The sequence below is a fragment of the Ambystoma mexicanum genome, chromosome 3q, assembly GCF_040938575.1.
Source record: "Ambystoma mexicanum isolate Mex_15411 chromosome 3q, UKY_AmexF1_1, whole genome shotgun sequence".
NCBI lineage: Eukaryota > Metazoa > Chordata > Amphibia > Caudata > Ambystomatidae > Ambystoma > Ambystoma mexicanum.
This window is the reverse complement of record NC_090926.1, coordinates 369,420,667-369,442,740: the sequence shown is the minus strand read 5'-3', so window position 1 is coordinate 369,442,740 and position 22,074 is coordinate 369,420,667. Positions and strand designations below refer to the sequence as shown.

General features: G+C 55.6%; 1 protein-coding gene across 1 annotated transcript in view; it reads left to right on the top strand.

Annotated features, from left to right (window-relative positions):
• Window positions 1-22,074, top strand: part of G3BP1 (G3BP stress granule assembly factor 1) — a 731,395-nt gene that overhangs the window by 506,220 nt on the left and 203,101 nt on the right. The window contains exon 9 of the mRNA XM_069653996.1: window positions 20,964-21,078. Coding sequence (XP_069510097.1) covers window positions 20,964-21,078 — 115 coding nt within the window. The remainder of the gene's footprint in view (window positions 1-20,963; window positions 21,079-22,074) is intronic.

Here is a 22,074-nt window from a genome sequence, read left to right as displayed (position 1 = left end):
CCACAGGGGTCTTAGAGTAGGTACCATTAAAGGTTACCTTGTGGTGTTTATCTTCAAGCGCTCATCTGAAGGTTATTTTAAGATTCCTTTGATTTTCCAATTTCTTAAAGGGCTCACTAATGTGTTCCCACAGTCCCTGTTTCAGGTCCTGGTATTGGATTTGAATTTGGTTTTGAAATTCTTGATGGGTGCTCCGTTTGAACCTTTACACTCTTGTCCTTTGAGACTGTTTTCTTTCAAGACGGTTTTCTTGATTGTGGTTACATCTGCTTGCAGAGTGAGTGAATTGCAGGCACTTTCATCTAAGCCACCCTTTACTGTGTCCACAAGGATAGGGCTGTACTGGGGGTACGTCCATCGTTTCTACCTAAGGTAGTGTCAAAGTTTCATTTAAGCCAGAAAGTGGTACTTCCTGCTTTCTATCATCCTCCTCCTCCTGGTAAGGAAGAGGAGCGACTCCATAGGTTGGACCCTAGGATAGCGCTGAGCTTTTATATTTCTAGAATGTCCAGGGTCATAGTGGACGATCAAATCTTTATGGGGTACACTGGACACCAATTGGGCCAGGCTATTACCAAACAGACCTTGTCCAGGCGGATTATCCTCACCATTACTGAATGTTAGATTGGCGGGAAAGGAACCTCCTGAGGGTTTGCAAGCTCACTCCACTAGGGGCGTGGCTACTGCCACTGCCCTGCATCAGGGAGTTCCTATTCTCCAGCATGGGGTCTGGCATGGATTCACATGCTCATGAATATTCCCCGTCGTCAGGCTGGGAATCCTCGGTAAAGAAAAAATCAATATCGGTTTCGTTTCTGATCTGTCTTTCTTAGTAACCAATCACTGATCTCTGCGTCATACTGACCACAGCCAATGACTGCCATCTCCCTAAGACCCGCCTCTGGCAGCCATCTTCAGATTTTTACCGCACGTTCAAGTTTTGGGAGTCCTCGCGCTTAGCTCTCGAGCTTTTGCTGTGTTTTTGTGCTTTTTCAGGTGAATTTTCACATTTTTTCGGTTAATCGAGCCTCAAGCTTCACCGTTTGTACTCCCGTAAACGGGTACCCGTTGCAGGATTTTCCTACGCCCCTCAAGGGTGAAGATTTCGTCGAATCAACCTTTTGGAGGATTCCAGAAGATTTGCGGCCTACTTCGAGATGGCCCAGGACGCAAGTTCGTCATCCGGACCCAAGCTGTTTCGCAGCTGCCCTGGATGCGGGCTGCAGAATATGTTTGAGGACGAACATTTGCGATGCCTCTGTCTTCATGGGGACAAGACTCATGTAGAGAAGGACTGCCAGTTCTGCAAGAACTTGTCGGAGCGGACCATGAGGGACCGTCGATCCCGTCTCGCCAGCTGGTTGGAGAAGGGCTCAACGGGTGAGAAGAAGAAAGGGTCCGAGCGGGCTTCTAAGTCCTGTGCGGGCGCCCCGGCGACGGGGGCCCAACACCAGGCCAAGTGCTGCGAGTCCGCTGGCTCTGGGAACGCCGAAAGGTCTGGCTCTTCGGTCGCCAGGCAGGGCGCGCCTTCCCCGGCACCGTCAACCACGAGCCAGCGCTCCGGTTCTGGGAAGAGGAAGTCCGAGACCCCGGGTAAGCTTCGAGAGAAGCCCCGTCCGATCTCGGGAGAGGTGGAGCGAGGCGTCGCCCCTACCCCTAAGGAGAATGCCCGGGACGCACTTAAGGTGGTGAAGGCCCCTACCCAGCAGGCAAAGGCCTCTATCGAAGCGATCGCGGCGACTCTGGCCAAGCCGGCAGAGACCCCGCCAGCGGAGACTGCCTCCGGGACTAGAGTTTCCCTGCCGCCAAGGAGGGAATCCTCTTTTCAGCCCATCGTCATGGCCACCATGATGGAAGAAGCGAGGGGGGGCACGGTAGCCTCCTCGAGCTCGGAGTCAGCCTCGGAGGAGATTCTGACCGAGGCCGTGAGGAATCTCGAAGTCCAATTCCTGGACCTTCGTCGTTGAACAAATACATCAGGTCACAAAAGTTCAGGATGGTCACCCTCCAGCACGTGCTGGGACAGCTGGAGGAAGGCGACTTCCTATTGTCGCTGGACCTGGAGGATGCATACTTCTCCAGCATGGGGTCTGGCATGGATTCACATGCTCATGAATATTCCCCGTCGTCAGGCTGGGAATCCTCGGTAAAGAAAAAACCAGTATCAGTTTCGTTTCTGATCTGTCTTTCGTAGTAATAACCAATCACTGGTCTCTGCGTCATACTGACCACAGCCAATGACTGCCCTCTACCTAAGCACCGCCTCTGGCAGCCATCTTCAGATTTTTACCGCACGTTCATGTGTTGGGATCCTCGTGCTATTGCTCTCGAGCGTTAGTGCTATTTTTTCGCGCTTTTTCACAAAAACTTCGATTCTTTCGGTCAAAAGAGCCTCAAGCTCCACCGATCCTACATCCGATCAACGGGGACCCGTGTCGGATTCATCTGTGCCCCTCAAGGGTGAAGATTTCGTCGAGCTACACTTCGGAGGACTCCAGAAGCTTCTCAGGCCCGGTCTCGGAGATGGCCCAGGAGAAGGGAAGCTCGACGCCCGGAAAGCTGTTCAGGGCCTGCCCTGGATGCCAGCTGCAGAACGTCTTCAAGGAGGACGAACACTCTTTCTGCCTTTACTGCCTTCATGGGGACAAGACGCACGTGGAGAAGGACTGTGCGTTTTGCGGCAACATGTCGGAACGGACCATGAAGGACCGCCATCAACGTCTCGCCAGCTGGCTGGAGGGTAAGAGCCCGTCTGGCGAGAAGAAGAAGAAATCTGAGCGGTCTTCTAAGACCTTTGAGGGCGCCCCGGCGACGGGGGCCCAACATAAGGCCAAGCACCGCGAGTCCGCTGGCACCGGGAGCGCCGAACGGTCGGGCTCTACGGGCGCCAGGCAGGGCGCACCCTCCCCGGCACCATCAACCACGAGCCAACGCTCTGGGTCGGGTAAGAGGAAGGCCGAGCACCCGGCGAAGCTCCTGGAGAGACCCCGGTCGAGCTCTAAGGCAGAGGAGGAGCGTGGCAGTGCCCCCTCCCTCAAGGATAAGGCGGTGAGCGCACCTAAGGTGGTGAAGGCCTTGATCCATTCGACCAAGCCCTCTATCGAAACGGTCGCGGCGGCCCTGGCCCAGCCTGTGGAGGCTGCACCAGTGGTGGCGGCCTCGGGGCCCAGAATCTCCCTGCCTCCTCGGAGGGAGTCTTCTTTCGTGCCCATCGATAGGACCCCCGTGAAACCCTCCGTGGGGAAGAAGGGGGGGCAGGGCGTCGTCGTAGATTCGGCCTCAACCTCAGAAGAGGAACTGATCGAGGTCTTAAGCCACGGCCTAGGCGTGGAACAAGACCAGCCCGTCGGAATGGGCCCCGACGCAGGTGACGACGACGACATCGTCGAGGATACCGACGGGGCCCCTGCTCGCCCGTCGGATTCCCCTCTGCCAGCGCCGCAAGACAACTCAGCGGCCATTTTGTTGGCTATACAGTCCTTATGCTCCGAGATAAGGACGAGACTACCGTTACCGACGGAGGAACCTCTCCCGTCGGGGGATCCAGAACCGGGACCTTCTGGTGTTCCCCCTACCAAGAAAAGAAGGATCCATCCACCGCCTCCTTTTCAACCGTCGCGCCCCGTCCAGCCCTCCTCCCCGTCCACCCGAGGGGATGATACGGGGACTGACACGGCAGCGACGGGTACGGACGACGAGGCATACGACGAGGATTTTCCGTCGTCGCCTCCCACCAGGGCTTCTCCGCCCGACGAGATTGGATCGTTCCACTCAATGATCGCCAGGGCATCCGAGCTTTTCCCACTCTGCCCTGAGGAGAAGAAAAAGGAAGGCTTCCTTTACCAACGGCGCGAGACCAAGAGGAAGACGGTCCTCGCAGTGCCTCTGTTGGACGACATTTGGGATGAGGGCCTTTCCCTCCTCAAGAACCCTTCCACGACGCCAGCGAAAAGAGACTGGTACGAGAAAAAGTACCGGGTCCCGGACTCGGCCCCCCTATGCCTCCGGGCGCAGCCTACCCCGGACTCCGTCGTCTCCGCGGCAGCCAGGAAGAAAGCGGGGGGGGGTGCGGCCTCCACGTCGACTTCCCCGCCGGACGGCGAGGGAAAGAAATTGGATGCCATGGGACGTAGAGTCATCTCGTCGGCGGCGACGACGATTAAAGCGGCCAACGCCTTGGCTATCGTGGCCCGCTACGACAGGGAACTCTGGTACAAGATAGCTCCCCTGCTGGATTTTCTGCCGGACGACAAGAGGGCGGAGGCCCTTGAGATCCTGCAGGAAGGTGAGGTGGCCTCGGACCACGCCATCACCGTGGCGACGGACATCGCCGACACTGGGTTCCGCCAGATGGGCAACGGCGTTTGCCTTCGACGTCGCGGATGGCTCAAGGCTACGGACTTTCGGCAGGACGTCCAGACCAGGGTCCTGGACATGCCCTTCGACGGGAACAACCTGTTTGGGAAGACAGTGGACGATTCCCTTCAGGCCATCAAGGCGGATACTGAGACGGCCCGGGCCCTTGGAGTACTGCAGCAACGGCGGACGCCCTTTCGGAGCGGCGGAGGCAAGGGCGCCTCCAAAGGTTCCGGCGGCGGTTTCGCTTCCTACCGTCAAGCGGCCCGCTCGTCGTCGCAAGAGGCCTACAGAGGACGAGGCAAGTCTGGCGGCCCCCGCCGTCGTCGCCAAGGAGGCCAAGGCGGCAAGGCCGCGTCCAAGCAGGATTGAACCGGCCGTGGGGTCGGGCCCCCACCGAAGCACCCCGGTGGGAGGCCGGCTGGCGGGCTTCGTCAGCGTGTGGGAGTCCATCTCCACCGACCGTTGGGTGCTGGACGCCCTGGCCCGGGGCCACGCGCTAGAGTTTCAAAGAAGGTGCCCGCGCGTCCCCCCCGTGGCCAGGAAAGAACTTCACGTCCCTCAACTTCTCCTGGAGGTAAAGGCGATGCTCAGAAAGGGCGCCATCGAACTCGTCCCAAAGAGGCTTCGGGGCTCCGGAGTCTACTCGCGTTACTTCCTCGTGAAGAAGAAGACGGGAGGATGGCGCCCCATCCTGGACCTGCGACGCCTGAACAAGTTCATCAAGGCGCAGAAGTTCCGGATGGTCACCCTCCAGCACGTCCTGGGTCAGCTGGAGGAAGGAGACTTCCTATCGTCGTTGGATTTGGAGGATGCCTACTTCCACATTCCCATCCTAAAGGGGCACCGAAAATTCCTCAGATTCGTGGTCCAAGGGCGTCATTACCAGTTCAAAGCCCTTCCCTTCGGACTGCGGTCGGCACCCAGGGTTTTCACCAAGTGCCTCGCACCGGTGGCGGCGCAGCTGCGCCGCGAGGGGATTCACGTCTACCCCTACCTGGACGACTGGCTCATCCGCGCCAAGACGAGGGAGCTCGCCGTGGTCCACACGGCAAGGACCGTCCAACTCCTCACGGACCTGGGATTCTCCGTGAACTACGCCAAATCCCACCTGGTGCCCGCGCAAGTCGCACTGTTTCTGGGAGCGAGGCTCGACAGTGTCCCTTCTGGCCTCCCCGTCGGAGGAGAGGACCAGGACCATCTTGGGCAAGGTGCAACGGATGTTGGTGGCCGACGCGGCCAAGGTGAGGTCCATCAAGTCCCTCCTCGGGATGATGTCTTCCTGCATCTACCTCATTCCCATGTGCAGGCTCCGGATGCGCCCGTTGCAAGAGTTCCTGGATGCGCGCTGGATCCAGACGACGGGCAGCTTCGAGGAAAGGATCAAGCTCGACGAGAGTTTCCGACGAGCGATACGGTGGTGGGGCACCCGCGCGCATCTGACGGCGGGCATGGACTTCCAGACCCCAGCCCACCAGGTGACTGTGACCACGGATGCCTCCCTAGAAGGGTGGGGAGCGCACACCGAAAATCTGCACGCAAGGGGACTCTGGCTCCCGACGGAGAAGTCCCTGCATATCAACGTCCTGGAGCTCCGTGCAGTGTTTTGGGCCCTCAGGTCCTTCCTTCCGTCCCTCAAGGGCAAGGTGGTGAGGATCTTCACCGACAACACCACCACCATGTTTTACATCAGGAAACAGGGCGGAACCAGGTCCCCAGCGCTGTCCAAGGAGGCGCAGGACCTGTGGCATTGGGCCGTCGCCCAAGGGATTCTTCTGGTGCCGTTTCATCTGGCAGGGATAAAAAACACCATCGCCGACTCACTCAGCAGGGAGCTGCGCTTGTGCCACGAGTGGGAACTACGGCAGGATCTGGTGGATCGCCTCTTCCGACGGTGGGGCACACCCCAGATCGACCTGTTCGCGACGGCGACGAACACCAAGTGCAGGAGGTTCGCCAGCAGGTTTCCCCAGACGAGGAGCATGGGCGATGCTTTCTCGTTCCCCTGGGAGGGCCTGTTCCTCTACGCGTTCCCTCCCTTGCCTCTGCTAATCCGGCTCGTCAACCAGCTCAAGAGGTCACGGTGCAGGATGATCCTCGTCGCACCTGCGTGGCCGAGGCAGATATGGTTCCCGGACCTTCTGGACTTGTCGGCGTCCCCGCCAATCAAGCTGCCGGCGGACGCGGATCTACTCTCCAGGGAAGGAGGCGCCATCCTCCACCACGACCCGAAGTCGCTGAACTTGCAGGCCTGGCTCCTGCAGCGCTAGAGTTTGGAGGATACGACATACCGGCCGATTGCAGAGAGGTTCTTGCAAAGGCCAGGGCGTCCTCGACTCTTAAATGCTACGGACACAAATGGAAGAGGTTCTCTGTCTGGTGCTACGCACAGAAGATTAACCCTCTACGGATTACGGCTCCCCAAGTGCTGCCGTACCTGCTGACGCTGGCCAAAGCTGGTCTGGCACACGCGTCCATCAAGATTCATCTTGCTGCGATCTCCCGATACACCAGAACCACGGGCCGGACGTCCTTGTGGTCTCATCGTCTGGTGAAAGAGTTCATGAAGGGACTGTTCAGATCGTTCCCGCCGGTGAAGGCTCCGGCCCCGGCGTGGGAGCTCAACGTGGTACTGACCAAACTCATGGGACCTCCGTTCGAGCCTCTGCACTCGGCCCCGTTGAAGTTTCTATCGTGGAAAACAGCTTTTCTCGTGGCCATCACCTCCGCACGACGAGTGGGAGAGATCCAGGCCCTTTCCTGCAAGGCCCCGTACTTGACTTTCCACGACACGAGGGTAGTGCTCAGGACGCACCCCTCCTTCATGCCCAAGGTACCGTCGGACTTTCATCTCAACGAACCCTTGGTGTTACCTGTGTTCTTCCCGTCGCCTTCGTCGCCGGCTGAGAGGACTTTGCACTCGCTGGATGTAGCTAGAGCGCTGAAGTTCTACGTGGACCGCACGAAAGGTTTTCGGAAGACGTCACAACTCTTTGTGAACTTTGGACCTGTCAATCAGGGGAAGGCTCTCTCGAAGGCTTCCATCTCCAGATGGCTCTCCGGCTGTATCATGTACTGTCACCGGTTGGCAAACCGACCGCTGCCTGGCCGTCCGAGAGCCCATTCCACCAGAGCGATCGCAGCTACCACGGCGTTCCTATCTGGTGTGCCCCTGCTGGACATATGCAGGGCTGCTACGTGGAGGTCGACGCACACCTTCACGAAATTCTACTGCGTCGACCGGGATTCCAGGGAGGAGTCCAGGGTCGGCCAAGCAGTGCTGCGCAACCTGTTCGCCTGAGGTGAGCCTGGTGAGGAGGTAAGATGCTTAATGTTGAGTTGATGTGATGCTTAATGTTGAGCCTTTGCCACCTCCCATGGTTGTGCATGTGTGTACTGCTATGTATTCTTTATTCATGAGCATGTGAATCCATGCCAGACCCCATGCTGGAGAAGGAACAAGTTACTTACCTGTAACTGTTGTTCTCCAGCATGGGTCTGGCATGGATTCACATGCGAACCCTCCCGCCTACCCCTCTGCGGCTCTTCACTTGGTCATACTGCCACTTCACGTGCTTCCAAATCTGAAGATGGCTGCCAGAGGCGGTGCTTAGGTAGAGGGCAGTCATTGGCTGTGGTCAGTATGACGCAGAGACCAGTGATTGGTTATTACTACGAAAGACAGATCAGAAACGAAACTGATACTGGTTTTTTCTTTACCGAGGATTCCCAGCCTGACGACGGGGAATATTCATGAGCATGTGAATCCATGCCAGACCCATGCTGGAGAACAACAGTTACAGGTAAGTAACTTGTTCCTTCCATGTTCCCATCCTCAGTCACCGACAGTTCCTCAATCCGAACGTGAAGTCGGCCCCCAGGGTCTTTACCAAGTGCCTGGCATCTGTGGCGGCGTGGCGGCGCGGCTGCGCCTTCAGGGGATTCACGTCTACCCCTACCTGGACGACTGGCTAATCCGCTCAAGGACGAGGGAACTCTCCGTCGAACACACTGCGAGGACCGTCCAGCTACTCACAGACCTGGGATTCGCCATAAATTACCCAAAGTCCCACCTGGTGCCGTCGCAGGTGGCCCTGTTTCTGGGAGCGAAGCTCGATACAGTGAGGCGCCTGGCGGCACCGTCTGAAGAACGGACGAAGACCATTCTGGGCAAAGTGCAGCGCCTGCTAGCCACGGACGTGGCCAGGGTGAGGTCCATCAAGTCCCTCCTGGGGATGATGTCCTCTTGCATCTACCTGGTGCGCCTATGCAGACTACGGATGCGCCCTCTTCCAGAATTTCTCGACGCCCGTTGGATGCAGGCGACAGGCACCTTCGAAGACAGGGTCCCCCTCAACGAGGTGTTCCGGCGGTCGATTCAGTGGTGGGGCGTTCGAGTGCACCTCACGGCGGGCAAGGACTTTCAGACGCCGGCATACCAGGAGACGGTGGCGACTGACGCTTCCCTGGAAGGTTGGGGCGCCCACACGGGAGATCTCCACGCAAGAGGCTTCTGGCTCCCGGAGGAGAAGCTCCTGCACATCAAGATCCTGGAACTCCGAGCAAGGTGGTGCGGATCTTCACGTACAACACCACGACAAGTATTTTGCATACGGAAGCATGGAGGTACCAGATCCCCTGCCCTATCCAAGGCGGCACAGGATCTGTGGCACTGGGCGGACGCCCAGGGGATGTTCCTGGTTCCCTTCCACCTGGCAGGAGAAAAACACCATCGCCGACTCGCTCAGCAGGGAGCTGCGCGCGTGTCACGAGTGGGAGCTGCGCCAGGATCAGGTGGATCAACTCTTCCGACGATGGGGCAAACCCCAAGTCGACCTGTTCGCAACAGCGACGAACTCGAAGTGCCAGAGGTTCGCCAACAAGGTTTCCCCAGCCGAGAAGCATGGGCGATGCGTTCTCGTTCCCCTGGGATGGCCTATACCTGTATGCATTCCCTCCGTTGCCGCTTCGACTCATCAACCAGCTCAAGAGGTCCCGGTGCAGGATGATCCTCCTCGCACCAGCGTCGCCGAGGCAGATCTGGTTCCCGGACCTTCTGGACTTGTCAACGTCCCCATCCATCAAGCTGTGGGCGGACGCGGATCTTCTCTCCAGAGAAGGAGCCGCCATCTTCCACCACGACCCGGCGTCGCTGAACCTGCAGGCTTGGCTCCTGCAGCGCTAGAGTTTGGAGGGTACGATCTACCGGCCGACTGCAGAGTGATTCTTGCAAAGGCCAGGGCGTCCTCGACTCTCAAATACTACGGTCACAAGTGGAAGAGGTTCTCTATCTGGTGCCGAGCACAGAAGATAAATCCCTTATGGATTACGACCCCTCGGGTGCTGCCGTACCTGCTATCGCTGGCAAAGGCTGGGCTAGCCCATGCCTCCATTAAGATTCATCTGGCGGCGATCTCCAGATATACCAGAACCACAGGACGGACGTTCCTGTGGTCCCATTGACTGGTGAAAGAGTTTATGAAAGGACTGTTCCGGTCGTTCCCGCCGGTGAAGGCCCCGGCGTGGGAACTTAACGTGGTGCTGACCAGGCTCATGGGGCCCTCATTCGAGCCAATGCACTCCGCACCTATGAAGTTTGTGTCGTGGAAGACTGCGTTCCCGGTGGCCATTACCTCCGCACGACGAGTGGGAGAGATCCAGGCCCTATCCTGCAAAGCACCGTACACCGCCGAGAGGATTTTGCACTCGCTGGATGTGGCTAGAGCGCTGAAGTTCTACGTGGACCGCACAAAGTTTCCGGAGGACATCACAGCTGTTTGTGAACTTTGGACCTGTGAATCAAGGGAAGGCTCTCTCGAAGTCTTCTATTCCCAGATGGCTCTACGGCTGCATCATGCACTGTCACCGGTTGGCTAACCGACCGCTGCCAGGCCGTCCGAGAGCCCATTCGACCAGAGCGATCGCTGCTAATACGGCGTTCTTATCTGGTGTGCCCCTGCTGGACATCTGCAGGGCTGCTACGTGGAGGTAGACGCACACCTTCACGAGATTCTACTGCGTCGATCGGGATTCCAGGGAGGAGTCCAGGGTCGGCCAAGCAGTGCTGCTCAACCTGTTCGCTTAAGGTGAGCCTGGTGAGGAGGTAAGAGATGCTTAATGTTGAGTTTTTTGTATTGCTTAATGTTGAGCCTTTTTCCACCCCCCGTGGTTGTGCATATGTTTACTGCTATTTAATCTTATATTCATGAGCATGTGAATCCATGCTAGACCCCATGCTGGAGAAGGAACAAGTTACTTACCTGTAACTGTTGTTCTCCAGCATGGGTCTGGCATGGATTCACATGCGAACCCTCCCGCCTACCCCTCTGCGGCTCTTCACTTGGTCATACTGCCACTTCACGTGCTACCAAATCTGAAGATGGCTGCCAGAGGCGGGGCTTAGGTAGAGGGCAGTCATTGGCTGTGGTCAGTATGACGCAGAGATCAGTGATTGGTTACTACTACGAAAGACAGATCAGAAACGAAACTGATACTGATTTTTTCTTTACCGAGGATTCCCAGCCTGACGACGGGGAATATTCATGAGCATGTGAATCCATGCCAGACCCATGCTGGAGAACAACAGTTACAGGTAAGTAATTTGTTCCGTATGGGGGCTGAAACACCCTTATCACATATTTGTAGGAGTTTACCTGGATACGCTGAACGTATTAAGAAATATCATGATCAGTGGATCACAGAGCTGAAGGGAGAAGGATTGCCTCAGATATGGCCCGAAGGGGGATCATTTGACAAGAGTGTCCTAGATATGGTAGCTACATGCATTTGTTTGAAATACAAGGGGAAGCGGCTACATAATAGGAGAGAAATATTAGACCTATGGAGACTGTTTGAAGAAATACCCCCGCCTAAGAAAAGGGAATTGGGTACTGATCTGCCATCTACCACTGACAATCCATTACTGATGAGGGGTTGCCAGAAGGGAAGCCACAGATGGATGTAACTAGGTTGTATCCAATACTAAATAAGCCAGTGCCCGCAGAGGGATACAGTGACCCAACATATGTACCCCCAACGACAACCACTACCACTCAAGGGCCAACAGCATCCCCACCATATGAGTCATAGAGAGCGAGACCAGGTAAGTACACCAATGGTGAACATAGAGAAATTAACAAGAGACCGAGTCTAGGCTCTCTATAGCCAAAGACGAGCTCTTGAGAATAAAAAGCATATGTGAACGGACTGCAATCAATACTGCTAGATCAGAGCCTGCATCAAGAGCGCAGAGTGAGAAAAAAACAATTGAAGGGTGGAAAAAAGGAGAGATATTGTTTAGGATACAAGAAGAACCGACACGCATAATTGAACTAGAGGGAAGAGAAGGGTGCACTGATGATGAGATAAGGACTACAGGAGGCAGAGAGGAGCTACTGTGTGATATAGGAGAAGATTTAGAGGAAAGTGAAAGACTAAGCATGGCAATGGGAGGGGAAAGCGAGGGGTTGGATGGCGCATATTCAGGGAGAACCATGGACGAAGAGTGGACAGGACGACTGAGGAATAGGTTGGGGAAAATGACACCATTAGGAAAAACGGGAACAAAGGTGAGTGCAGATACAACGGCAAAGGGGTGTCTACAACTCCCACTAATACACAGGGGAGGAGGGAGGCTGAATTACATACCCTGGGCTCAGATGGATAAGGCCAATTTGTTAAAAGTTATTGCCCCGCTATCAGGAGGGGCAAGCAAGTGAATATATGCATTCGAGAAACACACAGCCGGGGTACCTCTAGCAAATAGGTGATGTGAAGAGTTTGCTAGTATCAGCAGTTGGGATTCAAGCTGACAGAGTATGGGTAAAAGATGGCTTCCCGGGAGTAACGTTAGACTGCGATCGCCATGATGGTGCCTCTTTTAACACAGTACGTGCCAGGGTGTGGGACGCCTTACGGGAGACGTTTCCAGATACCCCAGATTTGCAGTCAGTAATGCAATGTATAATGAATGACGGGGAAGATGCTATGGATTACATTGTTTGGGTCCAAGAGATGTGGAGAGCCGAAACGGGCACTCCCTGGTATCGATCAACATCATTATTCTACTTCATAATAAAGAGGGGGCTCCCAAAAGAGGTGCAAAAAGCACTTGACAAAATAGCAGGTATTGAAGCAAAAGGATGGCCCGAAATACAGAGCATAATAGTTCACCACTGTAAACGAATAAAAGAGAGGGAAAAGGAGATGGCGCAGAGAAGATTGGCAGACGAGGCAAAACTAGTACAAACAAAGCTGGTGAAGGTCGCTGCAGCAGTAGCCGCGCTACCACACAGCAGGGAGGGAGATGAGGAGGAGGGGCTGGTAGCAATACAAGGAAGGATGGCAACGAGTTGGGCAGGAGCAGGGCAACGGCAGTGGAACGAGCAGGAGCAGAGTGGAGGTCCGCAGTGGCAAGAGTGGGCCCCTCGAGGGGGATGAGGTGGGTACAGGGGTCGAAGAGGGGGTGGACAAGAGTACGGGGGAATGGGAGGAAACGGATGGCAAGGTCCCAGAGGTGCGCAAGGAAGTTCTTGGAACTGCGGGAGGTGGGGGCACTTTTCCAGAGAGTGCAGGAGTAGAACAAACAACGGGTTTCCAGAAGTAGAACACTATGGCCATCCTCACCCGGGGAGCCCATATGGTCTCCCAATGGGACAACAACAAAGGGACCCAGGGCAGGGGTACCCTGAGCAAAGGCAGGGACACCACTACAGAACACAGAATCACCCACAGAACAACGACACTACGCACTACACCCCAGGCAACCCTTTCGCAACGACAGCAAGTGGAGCCCCAGCCCCAGCCTCCTATAGTGGTGTATCAGTAGTTTCAGGGAGTGTGTTCAACCAGGGGGGGGGGGGGGCAATGAGACACCCCGCATAGGACAGCCCACAGAGAACACTTGCGTGTCCTGTCCTATCTACAACCTACGATGCAGCAGAGGAACCATTGGTAGCGGCGCAGATCGGAGACAAGCCGTTCATATTCATGGTGGCTTCGGGAGCGGAGAAATCCTGTATTAGGGAGGGCCGGTTTCCGTTATCTAACCGGAAGTTGGAGACGCAGGGGTTCTCTGGGGCTGTAATTGAAGTTCCTTACACAGAAGCTTTGGACGTGACAGTGGGGGGTAAAACGGTAAAAACTCCCTTACTGTATTATGAACAATCGCCAATAAACCTGCTCGGAAGGGACCTTCTTAGCAAGCTTAACATGACAGCATCAGTCACAGAAAGAGGATTAGTGCCGTTGCCTTCCAGAAATATGTTCCCTGGGAAACCATTGCCAGAGCAGCTACGTGGGCTTCCCCACCAGCTTTTTGTAAGTATTGCTGCTTAGACCTGAGCTCCAGAGCCAATGCTCAGTTCGGGCAGGCAGTTCTTGGAAACCTCTTTCAGTAAAGGAGTGCCATCCGCCCGTTTTCCTGTGAGGAGTGCTTGGTAATCACCCAAAAGTGTGGAGTAAAGGGGACGGGAGGTAGGAGTATAACAGTTACTCACCGTAGTGACTACCTTACTCCTAGTCCGTAGTCCCCTTTCCTCCATATGCCTTCCCGCCATCCCCTCTAACAATAATCCTCTATAATTGCTTAAATTGTCTCAGACCGGGCGGAGCTAAGGAGGGTCTGGTTACTGCTGCATGCAGTACCCTGCATAAAAAGAGGAAACATTTTTCAATTTGATGCTTTTTTTTTTTACAAAAAGTGCTCCGGTCCTGTCCCAAAAGTATGGAGGAAGGAGGACTGTGGACTAGGAGAAAGGTAGTCACTACATTGAATAATTTTGTTAATTCTTTAGAAACACTAACCAGTGAACCCAATAGAACATGGCAAAAGGTACCCAAAGGGTCCCTGGCAGCACACCACATAGGTGGGGGTGCTGCCAAATGGAAGCCGAAAAACAAAAGTTGGTGATCTCCACACAGGAAACATAAGAAAAGGGCCCAGTGTCCCCAGAACAAAAGGAAATGTAGGTGGTGAGCTAGCTAGTCTCACTGATCTTCAGACATTGACAGAATCCCAGTGAGTTCAGTAATAGTGCTACGAGGATCAGGACAGCAAGGGTGTTATTTGCAACCAATATATGCCTAGCATGTCTAACTTGTATTACTTGACTGTCTCAGTGCTGCCTCTACCCACATTCCAAACACCCCTGAAATCTGAAGTCTACTGTCTTGCTCGGCCTACGCTACTTTGAGCATTTGGTATAGAAATGAGAAAAGCCTTTGCGCCTCTACTAGGTTTGCCTCTAAGAACCTCCATGCATTGGTAGTTCTGAAATCCCTAACGGAGGGGACTTTCTTCACCCCTCACCTGAGACTGTGCCAAAACCTCCCCAACAGTAACACCTTTGTGAATTACTAATCCCTATTAAGGAAATTGATAGTATTGGTACACTAAACTACACTTCCTGAGCAGGTTTTTGGCGGCATTTGCACCAGGCTTCTCTCCAGTGATGGAACAACTCCTTGTTTCTCCAGCATGGGGTCTGGCATGGATTCACATGCTCATGAATATTCCCTGTCTTCAGGCTGGGAATCCTCGGTAAAGAAAAAACCAGTATCAGTTTCGATTCTGATCTGTCTTTCGTAGTAATAACCAATCACTGATCTCTGCGTCATACTGACCACAGCCAATGATTGCCCTCTACCTAAGCCCCGCCTCTGGCAGCCATCTTCAGATTTTTACCGCACGTTCATGTGTTGGGATCCTTGTGCTATTGCTCTCGAGCGTTAGTGCTATTTTTTTCACGTTTTTTCTCAAAAACTTCGTTTTTTCGGTCAAAAGAGCCTCCAGCTCCACCGACTCTCCATCCGATCAACGGGGACCCGTGTCGGATTCGTCTGCGCCCCTCAAGGGTGAAGATTCGTCGAGCTACGCTTTTGGAGGACTCCAGAAGTTTCTCAGGCCCGGTCATGGCCCAGGAGAAGGGAAGCTCGACGCCCGGAAAGCTGTTCAGGGTCTGCCCTGGATGCCAGCTGCAGAACGTCTTCAAGGAGGACGAACACTCTTTTTGTCTTTACTGCCTACATGAGAACGAGACGCAACTGGAGAAGGACTGTGAGTTTTGCGGCAACATGTCGGAGCGGACCATGAAGGACCGCCATCAACGTCTCGCCAACTGGCTAGAAGGGAAGAGCCCGTCCGGCGAGAAGAGGAAGAAATCAGAGCGGTCTTCTAAGACCTTTGAGGACGCCCCGGCGACGGGGGTCCAACATAAGGCCAAGCACCGCGAGTCCGCTGGCACCGGGAGCGCCGAATGGTCGGGCTCTACGGGCGCCAGGCAGGGCGCACCCTCCCCGGCACCATCAACCACGAGCCAACGCTCTGGGTCGGGTAAGAGGAAGGCCGAGCACCCGGCAAAGCTCCTGGAGAGGCCCCGGTCGAGCTCGAAGGCGGAGGGGGAGCGAGGCAGTGTCCCCCCCCCCCCTCAAGGATAAGGCGGTGAGCGCACTGAAGGTGGTGAAGGCCTTAATCCATCCGGCCAAGCCCTCTATCGAAACTGTCGCGGCGGCCCTGGTTCAGCCTGTGGAGGCTAGACCAGTGGTGGCGACCTCGGGGCTCAGAGTTTCCTTGCCACCTCGGAGGGAGTCCTCTTTTGTGCCCATCGATAGGACCCCCGTGAAATCCCCCGAGGGGAAGAAAAAGGGGGGGCAGGGCGTTGTCGTAGATTCGGCTTCAACCTCGGAGGAGGAACTGGTCGAGGTCTTAAGCCACGGCCTCGGCGTGGAAGAAGGCCGGCCCGTCGGGATGGATCCCGACGCAGGTGACGACGACATCGTCGAGGGTACCGACGGGGCCCCTGATCGCCCGTCGGATTACCCTCTGCCAGCGCCGCAAGACAACTCGGCGGCCATTTTGTTGGCTATACAGTCCTTATGCTCAGAGATAAGGACGAGACTACCGTTGCCGACGGAGGAACCTCTCCCGTCGGGGGACCCAGAACCGGGACCTTCTGGTGTTCCCCCTACCAAGAAAAGAAGGATCCACCCTCCACCTCCTTTTCAGCCGTCGCGCCCCGTCCACCCGAGGGGATGATACGGGGACTGACACGGCAGCGACGGGTACGGACGACGAGGTATACGGCGAGGATGTACCGTCGTCGCCTCCCACCAGGGCTTCTCCGCCCGGCGAGATAGGATCGTTCCACTCCATGATCGCCAGGGCATCCGAGCTTTTCCAACTCTGCCCTGAGGAGAAGAAGAAGGAAGGTTTCCTTTATCAGCGGCGCGAGGCCAAGAGGAAGACGGTCCTCGCAGTGCCTCTATTGGACGACATTTGGGATGAGGGCCTCACCCTCCTCAAGAACCCTTCCACGACGCCAGCTAGAAGAGACCGGTACGAGAAGAAGTACCGGGTCCCGGACACGGCCCCCCTGTGCCTCCGGGCGCAGCCTACCCCGGACTCCGTCGTCTCCGCGGCGGCCAGGAAGAAAGCGGGGGGGGGAGGGTGCGGCCTCCACATCGACTTCCCCACGACACGGACTTCCGACAAGACGTTCAGACCAGAGTCCTGGACATGCCCTTCGATGGGAACAACCTGTTTGGGGAAAACAGTGGACGATTCCCTTCAGGCCATTAAAGCGGACACTGAGACGGCCCGGGCCCTTGGAGTTCTGCAACAACGACGGACGCCCTTTCGGAGCAGCGGAGGCAAGGGAGCCTCCAAAGGTTCCGGCGGCGGTTTCTCCACCTACCGTCAAGCGGCCCGCTCGTCTCGGGAGGCCTACAGAGGACGAGGCAAGTCTGGCGGACCCCGCCGTCGTCGCCAAGGAGGTCAAGGCGGCAAAGCCTCGTCGAAGCAGGATTGAACCGGCCGTGGGGTCGGGCCCCCACCGAAGCACCCCGGTGGGAGGCCGGCTGGCGAGCTTCGTCAGCGTGTGGGAGTCCATCTCCACTGACCGTTGGGTGCTGGACGCCTTGGCCCGGGGCCACGCGCTCGAGTTTCAAAGAAGGTGCCCGCGCATCCCCCCCGTGGCCAGGAAAGAACGTCACGTCCCTCAACTTCTCCTGGAGGTAAAGGCGATGCTCAGGAAGGGCGCCATCGAACTCGTCCCAAAGAGACTTCGGGGCTCCGGAGTTTACTCGAGATACTTCCTCGTGAAGAAGAAGACGGGGGGATGGCGCCCCATCCTGGACCTGCGACGTCTGAACAAGTTCATCAAGGCGCAGAAGTTCCGGATGGTCACCCTCCAGCACGTCCTGGGTCAGCTGGAGGAAGGAGACTTCCTGTCGTCGTTGGATTTGGAGGATGCCTACTTCCACATTCCCATCCTAAAGGGGCACCGAAAATTCCTCAGGTTTGTGGTCCAAGGGCGTCATTACCAGTTCAAAGCCCTCCCCTTCGGACTACGGTCGGCACCCAGGGTATTCACCAAGTGCCTCGCACCGGTGGCGGCGCAGCTGCGCCGCGAGGGGGTCCACGTCTACCCCTACCTGGACGACTGGCTCATCCGAGCCAAGACGAGGGAGCTCGCCGTGGTTCACACGGCAAGGACCGTCCAACTTCTCACGGACCTGGGATTCTCCGTGAACTACGCCAAATCCCACCTGGTACCCGCGCAAGACGCTCTGTTTCTGGGAGCGAGGCTCAACACAGTGTCCCTTCTGGCCTCATCGTCGGAGGAGAGGACCAGGACCATCCTGGGCAAGGTGCAGCGGATGTTGGTGGCCGACGCGGCCAAGGTGAGGTCCATCAAGTCCCTCCTCGGAATGATGTCTTCCTGCATCTACCTCATTCCCATGTGCAGGCTCCGGATGCGCCCGTTGCAGGAGTTCCTGGACGCGCGCTGGATCCAAACGACGGGCAGCTTCGAGGAAAGGATCACACTCGACGAGAGTTTCCGACGAGCGATCCGGTGGTGGGGCACCCGCGCGCATCTGACGGCGGGCATGGACTTCCAGACCCCAGCCCACCAGGAGACAGTGACCACGGATGCCTCCCTGGAAGGGTGCGCACACCGAAAATCTGCACGCAAGAGGCCTTTGGCTCCCGACGGAGAAATCCCTACATATCAACGTCCTGGAGCTCCGTGCAGTGTTTTGGGCCCTCAGGTCCTTCCTTCCGTCCCTCAAGGGCAAGGTGGTGAGGATCTTCACCGACAACACCACCACCACGTTTTACATCCGGAAACAGGGCGGAACCAGGTCCCCAGCACTGTCCAAGGAGGCGCAGGACCTGTGGCATTGGGCCGTCGCCCAAAGGATATTTCTGGTGCCGTTTCATCTGGCAGGGATAAAAAACACCATCGCCGACTCACTCAGCAGGGAGCTGCGCTCGTGCCACGAGTGGGAGCTACGGCAGGATCTAGTGGATCGCCTCTTCCGACGGTGGGGCACACCCCAGATCGACCTGTTCGCGACGGCGACGAACTCCAAGTGCCGGAGGTTCGCCAGCAGGTTTCCCCAGGCGAGGAGCATGGGCGATGCTTTCTCGTTCCCCTGGGAGGGCCTGTTCCTCTACGCGTTCCCTCCTTTGCCACTGCTAATCCGGCTCGTCAACCAGCTCAAGAGGTCACGGTGCAGGATGATCCTCGTCGCACCTGCGTGGCCGAGGCAGATATGGTTCCCGGACCTTCTGGACTTGTCGGCGTCCCCGCCAATCAAGCTGCCGGTGGACGCGGATCTACTCTCCAGGGAAGGAGGCGCCATCCTCCACCACGACCCGAAATCGCTGAACTTGCAGGCCTGGCTCCTGCAGCGCTAGAGTTTGGAGGATACGACATACCGGCCGACTGCAGAGAGGTTCTTGCAAAGGCCAGGGCGTCCTCGACTCTTAAATGCTACGGACACAAATGGAAGAGGTTCTCTGTCTGGTGCCACGCACAGAAGATTAACCCTCTACGGATTACGGCTCCCCAAGTACTGCCGTACCTGCTGACGCTGGCCAAAGCTGGACTGGCACACGCGTCCATCAAGATTCATCTTGCTGCGATCTCCCGATACACCAGAACCACGGTGCGGACGTCCTTGTGGTCTCATCGTCTGGTGAAAGAGTTCATGAAGGGACTGTTCAGATCGTTCCCGCCGGTGAAGGCTCCGGCCCCGGCGTGGGAGCTCAACGTGGTGCTGACCAAGCTCATGGGACCTCCGTTCGAGCCTCTGCACTCGGCTCCGTTGAAATTTCTGTCGTGGAAAACAGCGTTTCTTGTGGCCATCACCTCCGCACGACGAGTGGGAGAGATCCAGGCCCTTTCCTGTAAGGCCCCGTACTTGACTTTTCACGACACGAGGGTAGTGCTCAGGACGCACCCCTCCTTCATGCCCAAGGTACCGTCGGACTTCCATCTCAACGAACCCTTGGTGTTGCCTGTGTTCTTCCCGTCGCCTTCGTCGCCGGCTGAGAGGACTTTGCACTTGCTGGATGTGGCTAGAGCGCTGAAGTTCTACGTGGACCGCACAAAGTGTTTTCGGAAGACGTCACAACTCTTTGTGAACTTTGGACCTGTCAATCAGGGGAAGGCTCTCTCGATGGCTTCCATTTCCAGATGGCTCTCCGGCTGTTTCATGTACTGTGACCGGTTGGCAAACCGACCGCTGCCTGGCCGTCCGAGAGCCCATTCCACCAGAGCGATCGCAGCTACCACGGCGTTCCTATCTGGTGTGCCCCTGCTGGACATATGCAGGGCTGCTACGTGGAGGTCGACGCACACCTTCACGAAATTCTACTGCGTCGACCGGGATTCCAGGGAGGAGTCCAGGGTCGGCCAAGCAGTGCTGCGCAACCTGTTCGCCTGAGGTGAGCCTGGTGAGGAGGTAAGATGTTTGATGTAATGCTTAATGTTGAGCCTTTGCCACCTCCCGTGGTTGTGCATGTGTGTACTGCTATGTATTCTTTATTCATGAGCATGTGAATCCATGCCAGACCCCATGCTGGAGAAGGAACAAGTTACTTACCTGTAACTGTTGTTCTCCAGCATGGGTCTGGCATGGATTCACATGCGAACCCTCCCGCCTACCCCTCTGCGGCTCTTCACTTGGTCATACTGCCACTTCACGTGCTTCCAAATCTGAAGATGACTGCCAGAGGCGGGGCTTAGGTAGAGGGCAGTCATTGGCTGTGGTCAGTATGAAGCAGAGATCAGTGATTGGTTATTACTACGAAAGACAGATCAGAATCGAAACTGATACTGGTTTTTTCTTTACCGAGGATTCCCAGCCTGACGACGGGGAATATTCATGAGCATGTGAATCCATGCCAGACCCATGCTGGAGAACAACAGTTACAGGTAAGTAACTTGTTCCTTTCTTGGACACCAATGTTGCCTGATCTCGTCATCAGAAATCCTTGATGTTCATTTTAAAGCAGTGTTTTACGTGCATTTATTTTTTGTATGTGAACTTTTGCCCAATGTGTCTGTATTGTGGTCTGACGGTTACTTTTCAGTTGTTTATCCATTTGATAAAATGTAACAATTATAAACTGTAACACCTTCATTGTAAACTCTACCCGATTTCCCATGGTGAAGATCGTTCAGTTTAAAGGGCATGTCCTTTCTCCCACACAGATGCCCTGACCTAGTGGCAGTTTGTGTTCTTGGTATAATGCTGATTTCCATGTATTTGCATATGGTTAATCTGAGTGCTCTTGGTCTTTCTAATGTCTTCTGCAGCCCCGTCCAGAATCTAAATCTGATTCTCAAGTTTCTGCTCAGCGACCTCCTCAAAGGGATCCAAGACTACGGGAGCAACGGCCCACCATGCCACCACCGAGAGGACCCAGACCTGGTATGTGCTACAACAACACATTGTTTAGGTCCCCAATAAAGCCTTTTTTGATCAGTACAAAAAACCAAAATAAATATGAATGTTGGTGCACAAGCGTGAAGCATGGGACCACTCTACATTGCCCCACCCACCAGTCCTTTTGACTTCACTGCGTGGGACGGATGCTTGTCAATGTGTGCAGGTATCCTCGTGCGTCAGCCTGTATTTGTAGATTCCCCACCACCCCCCATGCTGGCCTACAGTCTTTGCCAGTGCCCTTAGTGCCTCAGCCAGCATTGCCTGCTCCTGTTAACCACTCAGCTGCAGGGTTCGAAATTGATATTAGATGAGCAGGAGCTAAAACCAGCTCCTCGGTGTCTGGCATCACCCTGTAGGCAGGAGATGTCGGGGGAACCAGGAGCTACGAGCGATGCTCCTTAAACTGTCTGGCCACTTTGTATGAACCATTGTGTTTAAACATGTATTCAATGTGTTCTAATTCTCAAGCATGGGGTCGTGGGCATTCACATGCTCATGAATATTCCCTGTCAGGCAGGGAATCCCTGGTAAAGAAAAAGAAAATCAGTTTCATTTCTGAACTTTCTCCTAACAACCAATCACTGAGCTCTGGGTCATACTGCCCCCAGCCAATGACTGCCCTCTACCTACGCCCCTCCGCAGGCAGCCATCTTCAGATTTTTACTGCACGTTCAAGTATTGGGAGTCCTAGTGATTCGCTCTCGAGCTTTTACTGTTTTACGCTATTTTGGAAGAATTTTTACTCTATTTTTCGTTCAATCTTGCCTTGTGCTCCATCGTTCAAACTTCCGATTAACGGGGATCTGTTTTTCAGATTTCTTCAGTGCCCCTGAAGGGCGAATTTCGTTGAGTTTCTTCTCAGAGGCTTCCAAGAGATTCTTAAGGCCTACGCCACGTGGCGCATGTCTGATGAGGATTCATGCCCTCTGTTCAGACTTTGCTCCAACTGTGGCTTGCTGAATGTCTTTTTGGACGACA